At 40.1% G+C, this 15,377-nt stretch overlaps 4 protein-coding genes across 4 annotated transcripts; 2 read left to right on the top strand and 2 right to left on the bottom strand.

The window, feature by feature from the left end:
* Positions 1-762: 762 nt before the first annotated feature.
* Positions 763-2,866, top strand: LOC116203593 (actin-related protein 2/3 complex subunit 2B-like). The gene is made up of 7 exons (XM_031535394.1): positions 763-868; positions 1,115-1,281; positions 1,432-1,513; positions 1,626-1,757; positions 1,985-2,076; positions 2,159-2,357; positions 2,614-2,866. The coding sequence occupies exons 1-7, from the start codon at positions 763-765 to the stop codon at positions 2,805-2,807; spliced, it is 972 nt and encodes a 323-aa protein (XP_031391254.1). The 3' UTR covers positions 2,808-2,866.
* A 949-nt stretch (positions 2,867-3,815) lies between these two features.
* Positions 3,816-5,907, top strand: LOC116188621 (60S ribosomal protein L23). The gene is made up of 4 exons (XM_031518097.1): positions 3,816-3,966; positions 4,400-4,684; positions 5,477-5,518; positions 5,633-5,907. Exons 1-4 carry the CDS (start codon positions 3,954-3,956, stop codon positions 5,713-5,715), a joined length of 423 nt encoding a protein of 140 aa, XP_031373957.1. The 5' UTR covers positions 3,816-3,953; the 3' UTR covers positions 5,716-5,907.
* A 174-nt stretch (positions 5,908-6,081) lies between these two features.
* Positions 6,082-7,949, bottom strand: LOC116188617 (putative pentatricopeptide repeat-containing protein At1g68930). Its single transcript, XM_031518083.1, has one exon. It carries the CDS (start codon positions 7,892-7,894, stop codon positions 6,161-6,163), a length of 1,734 nt encoding a protein of 577 aa, XP_031373943.1. The 5' UTR covers positions 7,895-7,949; the 3' UTR covers positions 6,082-6,160.
* Positions 7,950-10,275: 2,326 nt separating this feature from the next.
* Positions 10,276-13,300, bottom strand: LOC116192334 (plasmodesmata-located protein 2-like). The gene is made up of 4 exons (XM_031520864.1): positions 12,475-13,300; positions 11,784-12,152; positions 10,837-10,950; positions 10,276-10,599 (listed from the first exon to the last, which is right to left on the bottom strand). The coding sequence occupies exons 1-4, from the start codon at positions 12,905-12,907 to the stop codon at positions 10,592-10,594; spliced, it is 924 nt and encodes a 307-aa protein (XP_031376724.1). The 5' UTR covers positions 12,908-13,300; the 3' UTR covers positions 10,276-10,591.
* Between the last annotated feature and the right edge of the window lie 2,077 nt (positions 13,301-15,377).

Raw genomic sequence — 15,377 nt, forward strand, 5'->3', positions numbered from 1 at the left:
GTTCGACTTTAGCAAGATCTCGAGTTCGCATACTTGTGAATGCAGAAAATCCAGGCTGAAAAAGCTTTATCCCTTAGTGGCTGGCTCAGCTCGATTGGATTAGTCGGCGCCCAATTGGGTTTCCGTATATTAGGGTTTACACCGAAAAAAAAAAACTTTCCCACGTTTTCAATAAATTAAAAACTAGACAAACTTTTTAATAAATTACAAAGGAAAAAAAATGATATATGGTTTCAACTTGATATAGATCTCTCACATATTATTAGTTTTCTTAGTCCGGATTTGTCAAATTCAAATGTTTTGAATAGTCAAGATATAGGTGACCTCCAGCTATCCTGACATCTATTGAAGTCATACTAAATTGGAGCAGTCAATAACTCAATTTATAATCAGTATCTTTATCATAGACAGTTATGATTTGTAGTATAAACTTACTCAAAATTTTTTAAAATTTTGTATTATCTTAACATTGACACTTTTTAATATTGCTAAAACGTTGAAAAAAGTGATAAAAATCGATCACATGATTAGCACGATTCCATATTAGCAAAATTTTGGAGCAATAGGTCCTTTTTCGCAATAATTAAAATGTTGGAAAAGATATTTAATTGAGACAAATCGTTAGGACTTTTTATGTAAACTTTTTTATGCTAAACGACTACATCTTTGTTTAAAATAACTTTAAGTGCTTAAAATTAAGTGTTTAATAAATTAAGCAAAAAATTCTCCAGCTCCAATGGGCTCTCATACGATGCCATACAGATGATAAAGGAAATCTGTGCAGATGCTTTAACGATCGTTGAACCCGCCAAAGATGGATACCAGCTCACTATCAAGCTCAACTTATCTAAGATCCCCCCAGGCAAAGGTTCGATTATTCAACATCTATCAAACATCACTGTAAGGATGTCCGTTTTTCTCCCATCTAATCTCTGGCAAATGATTGCAGAACAAAATGCTGTAGATCATTTTCTATAAATTGTAATGAGCTTCCAGCTTGACCAAGACCAGTTTCAACAGACCAAGAAGTTTTAAAATTTGAAAAACTATTTCCTGGAAGATAAACATTCTAATAAACACATGGACTTCAAATGTCTACATCTTCATACTATAGAGTCGATAAAGGTCATCACGGAGATCTCCGCGGTGCAAGCAAAACTTCTAAGCTGTCAACTGAAAGAGATGCTGCGGAATGTTAACTCTCAGGAACAGCTTCAAGGGATGTACAAGCCAATCAAACTCGTCTATCACCACAGAGAGCCCTTCTTTGTCATCAGACAGGTAAGTCAGTCTCACACTCGAGAACTCACCATGATTAGCAAGATCAACTGAAAGAAAGATGAACTCTCACGCATGACCACCAATATATCCCAACTTTGTCCATATAAATCTGCAAAGCGGTCTAAAATGATGCAATTTTTAAATTGACAGCCACGGAAGATCGCAACAGTTTTTCCTATGCGATTCAAAGAAGATCCAGATGTGATCGTAGCAACCACATTCTTTCAGGTCCGTCTGAACAATATACAAGACCAATCCAATGTCTTTTGTGTATCTTCTGTAGGTTTAGGTGCCTTAAACGAAAGTTCAGTGATAATTATTATGCTTTCTTTTCGAAAATCAAGAACTCATGGATGTGGGAAGTTCAGAAGAATGGGCCAAAGCACCTCCATGTACATGGTCACCTATCCCTCCTGCCGAGTTGAGAGGGGAACCACTTGAAGATTTGAGCACCAACTGCGGTTTCGTTTCGTTCGGTATGCACTCACTTTGTTACATAATCATCATTTCCAAGGAAGTTTATTAGAACCGAACTGGCGGTGACCGGTCAAGGCACGAATTCCAAGGCCCGCTTGTTGGTCCAAGTCCGACCAACATTCTGATACAATGAAATTGGTAGACAAGAGAAGACTTAAGGATAATAAAGAAGAAGGATCAGCAGTTTAACTCACCTCTTAACACAGTCCACTTATCGGTGATGCAGATATTACTTCACATCATGTGAAAGGCAAAAGGCTGGACAAGATAGTATGGAGTTTACTGAATTTCCATGCCTTCGTCAAATATCATGTGAAGGTAAAAGAATGAAACAACATCGGATTCTGTTACCTTTACAAGAATTATTGCAAGCATTAACTCATGTTGATTGTTCACATAGTGCACTCGAGGCTTTACACAGAGAAGGATGAGAAAGCGCTTGAACAGTCTTGTCAAGGTGATCAACCAGTATCATACCTTCAAATACAACTATCTAGTTTCTGACTGTTACCCGGATGTTTTATGTTCATTTTTCAAACTACAGATCCTTCACAGTGAAGGCCCAGAAGAAGAAAGAGAGCATGAAGAGGAACCTAAAGGTATGATCATATCTTCTGCTGAAAAGTCTCCAAACAGGACAATACAAAATTTTCTATGATGAAAAATTATGCTTCCTTTGTGTCAGTTAGCGAAGGTAAGAATCCAGTTAGATTACGACCTTTTTGAATAGGAACGGAAACCAAACCTTCTCTGTAAACCTGGACATATAATTCATCGTTCTTGGTTTGGACCGATTTCAGCTCATACTAAAACAAATCTTTAAGGAAATTCTTGATCCCCACTCTGTACATGTAGGTTGTGGGTGCATGAGTAGCTTCGCTAGTACCTCAAGAGCTAAGAACCTCAAACGAAGATGCCAGAACTTATTTGTCAGGAAGTCCAAGAGAATACATTTCCCAGTCAAAGTTCGTGGAGGCATGCGCTTTAGGCATCGGTGGTTGAAGATCCCGAAGTTCTCTTCACCAAGGAGATACACCAAATTAGACTAACAGTTTGTGATTTTGTTACGTTTGAAATCAAAGCATCACTAATCCACAGAAAAATAGCCCAATTTCTATCCTGGCACAACAAATTCCTATCAAAAAAATGCTGTAAAACTGAAGTTCTCAAACGTCAAGGACATAAGTTATACTCCAAGAAATTCAAGGGCAATGCTCAATCAGACTGCCTGGTTGCGTGCAACTTCAGGGTGATTGTTGAAGGTTCGATAGTTCTTCTTGGCGATGTGATACAGTTAATTACCATTCCAATAATCATAGAACAATAACATGAAACAACCAGCAAAGATTTTATTTGCCCTTCTCATTTCAGCAGCAATTGAACGATAGAGTACTTGCTGATCAACAGCCATCATAGACATGATCACTCACTCTGTTTGAGACAGGGCACAAAAGAGTGCTCCTGTATCTGGGCACTAAGCAGGGCAGAGGCCGATGAGAAATCGTTGTTTCGGCTTGTTGAGTTTGTGATCTTGTCATTAGCAGCATGGCTTATTAGGTAAGTTCCCACAGAGGGCGACAAAGTGACATGCGATATATCTAGAACTCTCGAGTATCTTGCAATCAACCCAATTTCCATCTGAAATTCACAAAACGATCTATTCAACTTTAAACCCCTTGTAGATGTTACTTCCAAAAATTTTTAAATGAAATTCCTACTCTCTCAACTACCACAAACAAAAATATTGCTCCCCAACCATTGTGAAATGACAAATAAATGAAAATTCAAAGAAAAAGCAAAATGATAAACATAGTCCAGTAGCATTCAATAAAATTTTTCTATCACATAAAAAGAGATTTCTTTACGTCTCATTTCTCAACTAACTCTAGTAATCCTTTCGTGAGTTTAGTGGTATGCTCCGGAGATTTATTGATATTAAATTTGCTAATTTTAGAATTTTCTTAAAAAAATCTCTCTAATCATGCCATCAAAACTGGTCGTGGACGGAATAATAAGTTGACGAAAACTTCAGGTACCGTTCTATAATTTTAAAGAGCACGCGGGCTCCATTGTAATTTCATGAACTTAAAATGGAAACCCTAGCTGCCGCTGTTAGCTCTCCCACACAAAAATACTCCCTTTATAAGCAGCTCAAAACCCTAATCGAGGCCTGAGTTTCTCTACAGCCGTCCAAGATGTCGAAGCGAGGTCAGCTCTATCTCTCTCTCCGAGCTTCTCCTTCTTCACTCGTCTTCTTCCTTCTTCTGTTTGCTTCATGTGAGAATATATGCGGACTAAGTTGTGCTATCCGTTCCTTTTACCTGTGAACATGTACATTTTCTTTTTGTAGAATTGAGGCTTGATCACGTCTGCTGATAGTTTATGACATGTAGCTGAAGATTCGCTGACTTTCTGATCTATATTCGGGTTGGAGAAATCTCAATTTGATTATGAATGTATTAAGACTACTGAATCTTAAATCTTTAATCTACTGTTGTTGTAATGGCGGTGAATTTTGTTGGAATTTGCGATGACGGAAGTTATTTAGAGTTGCCCTGTTATCGTGTAAAATGAATGTGGAGTTATCGGAGAGAATGTGAAGACTGAGGATTTGATGTAGTTTTTTTTTTTTGGCTTATAGGACGCGGAGGATCGGCGGGTAACAAGTTCAGGATGTCGCTGGGTCTCCCAGTGGCGGCCACGGTTAACTGTGCCGATAACACCGGGGCCAAGAACTTGTACATCATCTCCGTGAAGGGGATCAAGGGTCGTCTTAACAGGCTGCCCTCTGCCTGTGTCGGGGACATGGTTATGGCCACTGTCAAGAAGGGGAAGCCCGACCTCAGGAAGAAGGTGATGCCCGCCGTCATCGTGAGGCAGCGCAAGCCTTGGCGCAGAAAGGACGGTGTCTACATGTACTTCGAAGGTCGATACTTTTAAAGTGCTTATTGAACTGCCAGTACTTTTGTTATGTTTTGAGTTTTGTCAATGCAGTTCGGTTCGTTTCTCACAGTTGAGATTGTCTGCTATTGGGTTTTTATGGACATTGTTGTCTTGCTTGTCATATATTTCATAGGCGGTGTTAACTTTTTTTAAGCTGGTGATGTGGTGTGAAGAATTGTTTTGGGTAGTTTCTTTGTACGTCCCATAGCCAGCTAAAATAGCTGCACAACCTTCCCCTACACCAGATGTTAAAATTCTTTTATCATCCCTGTCAAGGTTGGGACACTATTCTGTTTATATATCCTTGTAGTTCATACTTGTTCTCTACTCCTTTGTACATGAGCAAGCCTGTATGTTCATTCTGGCCTCTAAACTGCTTTGGTTCTAGGACTTGTTTGATGATATGCTTGTAGTTGGAGACGTATGCTGCTCGAGTTGTTACCAGACATTAGTCAAGTATCCACCTTATCTCAGTGGTTGATACAGTTACGAGTCTGGAAAAGTGAGTCGTGTCCTTCGTTACAGATGTTCTTGCCCTTCAATGCTCACATCTGCTCCATCTGGGCTCTACATTTTGTTTTCTCCAAGCTTTTCCCTTGAAGTTGCCCCTTAGATTAACAGTTTGTGTGGCTAGATGCTATTGCAGTTGTTCCAGGCCCTTATGGCCTGATATGTGGGGTGTGGAACTTGTTTTGGCTTGGGCATGTTCATTGGTTTGATTCTTGCATGCTAGATAGCTGAGATAATTGCTGATGGTAAATTCATTTACTTGCAGATAATGCCGGTGTTATCGTGAACCCTAAGGGAGAAATGAAAGGTACTGGTCCATATAGATTGCATGTCTCTTTCTATTTGATAATATATGATTAGAAAAGGTTGAATTATGTTTGCTTCCATGACTTCTGATGCTTTTGTTTCCGGTGTCCCCTAGGATCTGCCATCACTGGTCCCATTGGGAAGGAATGTGCTGATCTGTGGCCCAGAATTGCAAGTGCTGCCAATGCTATCGTTTAAGGAGTTCTTAATTTTTCATCTATCAGTCAGTTGTTCAGGACTCGGTTGATATAGCACATGCATTTTGCAGTTTGTTTCAGAGTAGGGATTTTTTAGTAAGCGTCAGAAATTTGTCATATGGGTTGCCTGTTTGGATTCCTGGCATCATTATATTTTTGGAGTTAAAACTAATGTGTTCATGATTTCCCCGTGCTTTGATGATTGTCGATTATCCTAGTATTATGTCAGATATATCAGTTTAGAACAAGAAAAAAAGAGCTTGTTTTCCTTTTCTCAGTAAACAGGGAAAATAAAGCGAAAAAATGTCTTTGAATAATTCAAAAATGTTTTCTTCCATCAAAGTTTCGGACAATTTCAGTGGAAAAATGAAGAAAATTGGATGTGTTTTGCCCATGAAATGATGGAAATGTAAAATGAAGAAATGGAACCATTGTATGAAGTTAGGTCACCAAAAATCACGGCAAGTACAAACACCACCGGAAAATCTATGGTATCTGTTCGCATCCCTCACTATGATCTCTCTATCTACCACTCTGCTAATGTACATGAACACCTCATGGCAGTCCCTACAGATCCGCAAGTTCTTCACAATCCTCAGTGCCTTACCGGGTGGTGTGACACCCTCCAGGAGTCCGAATGCTGCTGCCAGCTTCTCGCTGTGGTGCTGAAGCCTCTCCCTCTTCTCTGCCTCAACTACCGACTCGTGATGCACCATCTCGTCCATTATAGGCTCGTAACCTAACTGCTCAATAGCCGACATCAGTTCCTCTAGCTTTGCATAGATCTCACCCCTCCTCTCGTGCCGCCGGTCACCAGCCATAAACACATGGACCCTCCCACGTGTCTCGACCCAGCTCTGGCCCACCTCTTTCCTCACTCTCCTGTCCTTCATCGCTTTTCTCACCTCAGCGACCTCATCCCATTCTCCTGCAGTCGAAAGCGCATTGGACGCAATTACGTAGGCCGAGTCATCGCTGGGGTTTAGTTCCAGCAGTCTCTTTGCCATTTCCCTTGCCTTGTCAGCGTCACCCAGATGTCTGCAGGCCATTAGGATTGACCGCCACACCGCAGCATCGGGTTCAAATGGCATAGCCAGGGCAAGCCTCTTTGCATCCTCCAATCTACCAGCCCGGGCCATTGCACTTATCAGGCAAGTGTAGTGCTCCAGTCCAGGCTCCAGTCCATAATCAGCCCTCATTCGAGCGATCCACCGTTCGACATCCTCTGCCGAACTGGCACTATTGTAGCATGCTGAGAGGATAGCCAGGAAGGTATACCCGTCAGGAACAAATCCTCCCCCTTCCATCTTGTGCAAGAGCTCCATGACCGGCTCGATATCACCCTGCTGGGCATAACCCGACATCATTGCATTCCACCCGACCATATTCATAATGGGCAAGTTCTCATCGAAAACTCGCCTAGCTTCTAAAACCAATCCTGACTTCCCATACCCATCGATGAGAGCGCTAGCAACAACTACATTCTGATCGAAACCCGTGACCACTGCGTGGGAGTGAATAATCCCGCACTGGTCCATTGCTGCCATCTCCGATGCCGCCCTCAATGCCCCTGAAATGCTATAGATTGTAGACCCAATTTCGCCTCTCCTCATTTCGGCAAACACTGAGAGCGCATCGACCGGCCGAGAATTCTGGGCCAGCCCAACGATTGCAGCAGAGTAGCAGACCTCGTCTCTATCCAGCATTTCGTCGAACACCCCTAGTGCGTCCCGGGGAGAGCGGCACTTGAAATAGAAGTTGAGGAGGGCGGACCCCGTGAAGGGCTCGGAGGAGAGGCCGAGCTTGACGGACAGGGAGTGGAGGGAGAGCCCGAAGTGGGTGCATAGGAGGGCGGCGCAGGTCCTGAGGAGAGAGGGGAGGGTCCGGTGGTTGGGGAGGGTGGGTTGGCGCAGCATGGAGACGAAGTGGCGGAGGGCGGCCGGGGAGGCGGAGTGAGCGGAGATGAGGGAGGTCCATGAGACGACGTTCGGGAATGGGATCTGGGTGAAGAAGAGGCGACCAGAGTAGGGCAGGAGGCCGGGGAGTTTGGAGTAAAGGGTGATGAGGCGGTGGTGGAGGCAGCGGTCCGCGGCGGCGGTCCGGATGGCTCGGGCGTGGATGACGCGGGGGTCACCAACGTTGGACTGTTCCAATAATGTATTTAGGTACGAGGAGTCCATGCTAATAAAATTCGGCCATGAAACGTGCTAAACTGGAATTTAAGCAATCAAGCTTCAATATCATTAGATGTAGAAACGAATAAATAATGTTTTAGTCATGCCGTTATCTGCGTATGCAAACCGTGACGAAAATCTCACGTGGCGGCTGACATTGATATAATTTCGTTAAAATGTGAATTTTTTAAGTGCGATTGAGAACGACGTAGAAGAGAAAAAAAAAATTACTTCCAAAATTTTTACTTTGTTTATTTACTAAATTGTATTCTACCCCCATTTAATTTCATTTTATTTTTCTCCTATTTAACAATATAATAATTACTTTTTAATCTTTTAATTTAATTTAATAATAAATTTTCTAACATACATTTTTTAATCATTATTATAATTAATTTTTAATATTAAATTATTTCAACTATCAGTTACATTTTCCTTAATTTAACAGAACAATCATTACTTTTTTATTTTCTTATTCAATTTAATAATAAATTTTATCACATACTTTTTTCTTAATCGTAATTACAATTAATTTTTTAATAATAAATATTCTCAATTATTTTTGTTTTCATCCCGTAGAATTAAGTATAGTCAAATTCCATTCTGTTACCAAACGCCACCTAAATCATTTAGAAATTATTTATTTTTTGTCCCATTAGAGAATGTGATAACTTGCACAAATAATTAACGATCAAACATAAATATATATATATAAATTAACGTTGGAGGTGCTTTATCACTTAGAGGCCAACCCGGTTCGATTAGATTAATCGGGACCTAATTGGATTTTCAAATATCAAGGTTCTCACCAAAAAAGACATAAATATATATAATTTAAGGAAGCGAATTCAGTGCATTTGGCACTCGATCTTGATCCAACATTAAGAAGCTCCTGATTCTTCCCGACCGAAGAGATTTTAGGTTCGATATCTAGTGTGATTGCCTATGACCCTTTAGATTTTTATTTATTGTATTAGGTCCATTGACCTTCCTTATAACCGAAAAAAGAAGAAACACTCGATTCTTCTCAATCGAATTTATTTATCCATTTATTTTCCTTTTTCCATCTCCTACTAAACCTATGAGTCTCGCCATGGTTGTTAGACTCGCGAGTCGAATAATAGAATTGCACAATTCTACAATTCATAGGGAAATGGCAATTCCGATTTCACACCGGGAGTCGAAATCTTAGAATCGTAATTCTGATAACCTTATGTCTTGCTTATAAAATGTAAAATTATATTCATAGAGCTTCCTGATTTAAACTAGCAGCGACTTTATCAACTATCGCATCACTCAGATGATATGCTGGAAGAGAGAGGAGAGATGAAGATATTAACCGGGAAGGTGATAAAAATGAGCATCAAGGACCACCAAAGACACGCCAACCCAAACCGACAGCTACCATTCACAAGCAGCAACGCCGCGAAGGGGAACATTCAATGGTCCGGTTGATTTAGGGCGCAGATTGACCTAGTAGAGTCGAACGGACATTACTCCAAAGTATATATATCATAGCTGATTTGGTGAATCGCGTTTCGAACTTTGCGCGTCTAAAGAGCGAGTTTGGACCGAGGTATCTGACATTAACGACTGTTTATTTGGATGCTGCAACTACAAAGGTATAAACAAAGCTTACAGTAAGCTCGAGGAGTTGTAATGCGCGGTTTTGGCAATCCAAGGCCTTTTATTTATTCTATTTTCTTTTTTTTATATCGCCTAAATTAGTCTGTATGTATGTATGTATATATATATATATATATATACATGCGTGTGTTGACCGAATAAAGAAAAGTGCCAGTTGCCACCATTTTCAAAAAGGGTAAGGCTTCCCCCTTTTTTAAAATAAAATAATAATAAAAATAAATAAATAATCAGAAAAATAGAAATATCCTGCACATAGTTTGGCATTTTGTCCAATTTCACCATTTTTAAAAATTACACCATATGGTACAATATTTCGTGCTTATTTCAAATCCAGCTCGTTATGATTTTTCTAATTTTACTGATGCAGGACACGCGTGGTTAGGCAATGCATCTATTCATGGCACATAATAGGTCCAACAATTATTCCACTGCATACGTCGGATAGAAAAATTGCAGTGTACCAAATTTGAAATTGAAAACTGACCATTGTAACATATGGTAGAATTTTTAAAGGTTTGTATAAAATTTGCCAAAGGATCAAACTTTGGGTCATATTATGCTATTTTTCCAATTATTTATTGAAATAATTTATTAATTTGAAAAAAAAAGGTATAAAAAAGTACAAAGTTGAGAAGAAACTGGGGAAGCATTATTCTGGAGAAAAGGGCAAAAGACGCACGCAAATCCACGTGACACGGATAATAAACAAACTTTATCAAAAAATTTAAAAGAAAATAACGGGCAAAAATATTTTTTTAAAAATAATTTCCATTGCTTGCTTCACAGCTTCTGTTCATACATGAAATGATACAGCACATTGCTACTAACAAATTCAATTCACCTTTGTGAAAAGAAAATTGGTTCATTATGTTCAGTGCCCTGATTCCTTCTCCTCTTCTAGAGCTGATGATCAGATTAACAATTTCCACCCTAAAACAGCTTATAAGCATAAAAATTCTCCCAACTCCACAAAATTTCATTTTCTCAATGAAAATGAACAGCATGAACAAAGAATCCACCTCAAAATACAGATCTTCCCTCCCATCCCAGGCTCCCTCAAAAATCTGAAAAGACAGGAGATCGATTTGTTAGTCGGTTGGTTATAATTATGTCAATAATGATCATGTCCCATGTGAAGGAATGGAAAAGCTCGAACATAATGTTGTGCTAAAGTTCATAATTGATTGCATTCTGTAACAAATCCATCTGTTCCTTTTCCATTTCATTGTACCAAACGAACTTGAAAATTATGGGGAGCAGAATCAAAGAGATGAGTTTTGTATGTCGTCCCATATACGTACCATCATGCTTCTTCAGCAAGTTTCTTGCGAATAGCAAGCAAATGATTAGAAAGCCGACTCCTGCAACCCCTCCTAGTATGATGGCCACAGTCTTTCCCGTATTTTGCCCTGAACCTGATACCCGTCGAGCCCAACATCAGAGACCAGCATTTTGTATACCCATAATAATAATAAGTCAAAAAGAAACCAATAAGGAATTTCACTTGTCTTCATTTCCAAGAGAGAAAGAGCTATTATTCGGGTCCAGAAGCAAAAGACCTCATCAATCAATAATACGAAAGAAGACCCCACCAAGTAGCCTTACCAACACAAATGTACATGTTGATCATCGAACCAAATTATTTGGACCAAAGGGGAAAGCTGAACATAACAAAGTTTCAGAATGGAAGTCACTAATGCTCTGACTAATAAGAGAATAACCAAGATTTCTCCACCAACTTTATTATTGAGTGATTCCGGCATTATTCTTCGACTTATCTGATTGTATAGATGAAGATGATGCGAATATGAAAGAAAACTTAATGAGAAATGACACCAACAGCTGGCTTATTTGGACGCACATATAACTCAATCATTTAACTGCAGACGTCTTCCATTGTTTTGCTTCTGAAAACCTGTTCTGAGTTCTCCATCATTCCATTTTTCTCCTCTTAAATTATGACGAACGTCAATGAAAGAAAGAAACGAACTAGATTATCATCAGAAGACAATTCAGGCAATTACCACTGAAGCACACAAATAACCATATATAGAGCTTTGATCTCCCTGTCAACTTCAATCAAGTGAAATCACGGCAACTGTTTGCGAAAAGAAAATCCACCCTTCTAGCAGGAAATTCAATCAGCAAGTCCTGAGATTTCCCTATCAACTTTAGATACAAGAATTTTCCTCAGGACAGACCCATTAGCACAAATTACCAGGGGAACCCAATCGAATTTGGGAATTACCTGATGGTGAAGAAGAGGATACTGAAGAAGACGAAGAACCCGGTGAAGAAGTGGATCTCATCGGGGCCCCATTCGGGTAGTAGTTGTAGCTTATGAAGCATTTGTGGAGATAAACTTGCCCTGAGATGGAGCTCCCGCACTCGACCTGGGCCCTCTGAACAGCGGTCTTAACGCAGTCTCCACAATCAGAGTCCCCAACATCCCCCTCGCACTGTGCCAACACGTACATCGACTGGTAGCTCGTGGTGTAGAATCCGTGGCCGCTCACCACTCCACTCTCCAACACCGAGAAAGCGGTATCCCTCCTTTCCTCGAACCCACTCCCAGCAACATTAGTCCCACCGCAGGTCTTGTACAACATTTCCATCCCTGAGGTGCCAAAATTCATGAGAAGACATGTAATAGCCGACCAAGCGGACGAGGTGAATGCACACTGGGAATCTACCATGGTCGCCATCCCATTTCTCAGAAGCTAAATCGCTACAGAAGATCCTATTTTGACTGAAATTGCTCAAAATTCATACTATTTCTCAAGAAAAATTGGAAAAAAAAATTTGCATTTTCCCATTTGCCCAAAAGAAAAAAAGATCAGATATTTTCAGAAATAAGTGAAAGAAAGGATGAAAATTTGTAATCTCGAGCAATCTGAGGTAGTGAGAACAACAAATCAAGACAATGATATTGTTATCACCTGAGACCTGAACAAACCCAGCAACCTCGTAGAGGAGGTAACAGCCATAGAGCTGGACCCGGGCGGCGATGGTCTTGCCGCAGAGCTTGTCGGAGAGGATGGGGAGCCCACTGACGCAGCTGTAGCAGTCGGAGTTGGAGAGGTCCCCCCGGCACTGGAAGAGCCCGGTGATGTTGGTCTGGCCGCTGCCGGAGGTGGCCTTGAAGAACTTGGCCTTGGTGGACTGGGAGACCAGAGACCCGAAAAGGGCCGACAGAGCCTGCGAGTAGACCCCGGTGGGGTCCACGAATGCCTGCTTGGCACAGCCCTTGTAGACGAGGGCCTTGAAGTCCGTCGCAGACTCAGAAACCGGGGCGAGGCAGAGGAGGAGGAGGAGGGGCAAGAAGAAGAAGAAGGATAAGAACAGAGAATTGGGTCTGGTGGATGAGCCCATTTCCTTTCCAATGGGTTTTCTATGCTTTTCCTTCTCTGGTGGCTGGCAATGGTGACAGATCAAATCATGACTTGGGGTTTCTGTGCTATGGCTGCTGAGGGGGAGAGAGTTGGCTTTTGGTTCAGTGTCTCTCTGTGGTTTATTGATTTTCCTTTTTCTCTTTTCTTTCTTTTGGGGGTTGGGGATGAGGTGGGGCTGTGGGGTTTGGGGTTTGGGGGAGAGTGATGAGGAAGGATTTCTTTCTTCTGAGGGGGTTTGTGGTTGGGAGATTCAGTTTGCTTTTGGGTGATTGTGTAGATGCGCAGATGAAAGATGAGGAAGACGAGGCATCTTCTGTTTTAAGCTCAGTATGCGGTTTGCAGCGGAAGGGATGATTTTTTTTTTTTTTTTTGTGGTTGAATCAGTGGAAGGGAAGATGAACTTTACCATTTACCAGTATCAACATTTTATTTTCCCATTGTTTCTTTTTTCTCCGCTTTTTCCAAATTAAAAAAAAAAAGTTATCCTCATAAAGAGATACATAAAAGGAAATAAAGTGGAATAAAATTATTTTTCGCGTTCGATACTGTACTGTACACTCTTGCTCTTTTCCTCAATGAAAGATTATCGCGTGTCCTCAACTTCGGTTTTTTATTTTTATTTTTTTTATTTTAGTCGATAGGCTGTGTCCTCAACTCGTTTGTTGAGACAAACCATCATTTGATGCCAATTTGAGCTGCTTCCGGTAGATTTCAAGAAATTCGTCAGTGTAGAGGCGTTTTGCAGGTCGCACCACATCCTTCAATGAATTTTGCGAACAATTTGGTCCTTAAAAAATTAATTAGCCAATAATTTGATCATCGAAAGATCAGTTCGACAACAATTTAGTCCTCAAAAGACCGTTTCGCCAAACAATTTAGTCCCGACATTAATTGATCATCGGCGCCGTGACGATAATTTGACCTAAAAGCTGATATAGTAGAGGGATGAAACGATATTGTTCAGTTTAAGTGAGGTTGTGGATTTTTTTTAGGAGACATGGACGACTAAAATGATGTCATATAAGGTTTAAGGATTAAAAAAAATTAAATTTTCAATTGCCGTTAGTTAAAGATGTGTCATATCAACTTCATTCCAAGTCAAATTATCGTCACGGCGTTGGCGATCAATTAATGTCAGGACTAAATTGTTTGGTGGAACAGTCTTTCAAAGGCCAAATTGTTGGTCAACTGATGAGGTCCAAAATGTTAGGAAAATTCATCGAGGGACCAAATTATTGACAAAATTAATCCTTTGATGATCAAATTGTTGGTCAACTGATCTTTCGAGAACTAAAATGTTGGCAAAATTCATGGAGGGATCAAATTGCTGGCAAAATTAATCTTTTGATGACTAAATTGTTGGCCAACTGATTTTTCGATGACCTTGGCAAAATTCATGTACCGAATTGTTGGCAAACTGATCTTTCGATGATCAAATTGAATGATTTCTCTAATAACGATGTCAAAGTTTCATATAAAAGCCCAATCTAGTAATAGGATAACTTACAATTATACTCAGTTCAAAAAACTATCACCATGTAAGTGTATCTATAGTGAAACGCTAAAAAATGTCTCATGGTAGTATACAAATCTCATCTATTGAGTTTTTCAACTTTTAATCTTGACCGTTGGTGATTTTTGTATTTTGCGCGTTATGCTATGGTCTTTCACATTTTCTCTTTGTGTATATTATAAAGTCGTTCACGATTCGTCTTGCCACACGTGTCAATCACGTTGGACAATGTCATCCACTTTTAAACCAACCTAATAAACCAGATTATTAGCAAATCGAACAACCTGATTGAATAAAAAATTGTAAAATACTTTTGGAAAAAAAAACACTGGGCTTGCAAGAAGAAGAGGACGTCGGGGGAGGGAGTTGGCACTAACTAACTACTACCGCCTCAAGGGGGGGATTTGGGCCGCGGTGGCCGACATCGGATGGAGCCACTGCCTTGGCCCCCTTTTTTATTCTTCTTCTTCCTTGGAAGTGGTTATTCTATTAAAAAAATTGCTGGCTAATTCAAATGGCCGGACCGGTCTATTGAGTTGGTTTAACTTTTAGGATACGTGGATACTTCTCCTAAGGACACGTCATTGACCCAAAAAAATTGATGAATTTTAGTTGCAATCTAAATTGGGTAAATTACAAAAAAAACTCAAATTTTGTAAAATGTCTCAATTTTATCCTAAATTTTGTTTTGTAACAAAAAAAACCATAAGTTTTCTAAAATGTCTCAAAAATGACATCCGTTATAACTTTCGTCAATTTTTGCTGCTGATGGTGGGTCCTTTTAACAGTCCATGTAGGTCACACGTAGGCTAGTGGGTCCCTTTAACAGTCCACGTAGGTCACACGTAGGCAAAAATTGACGGAAGTTATAACGGAGGTCATTTTTGAGACATTTTAGAAAACTTTTATGGTTTTTTTTGTTACAAAACAAAATTTA

This window comes from Punica granatum, chromosome 1 (genome assembly GCF_007655135.1).
Source record: "Punica granatum isolate Tunisia-2019 chromosome 1, ASM765513v2, whole genome shotgun sequence".
NCBI classification, from domain to species: Eukaryota; Viridiplantae; Streptophyta; class Magnoliopsida; order Myrtales; family Lythraceae; genus Punica; species Punica granatum.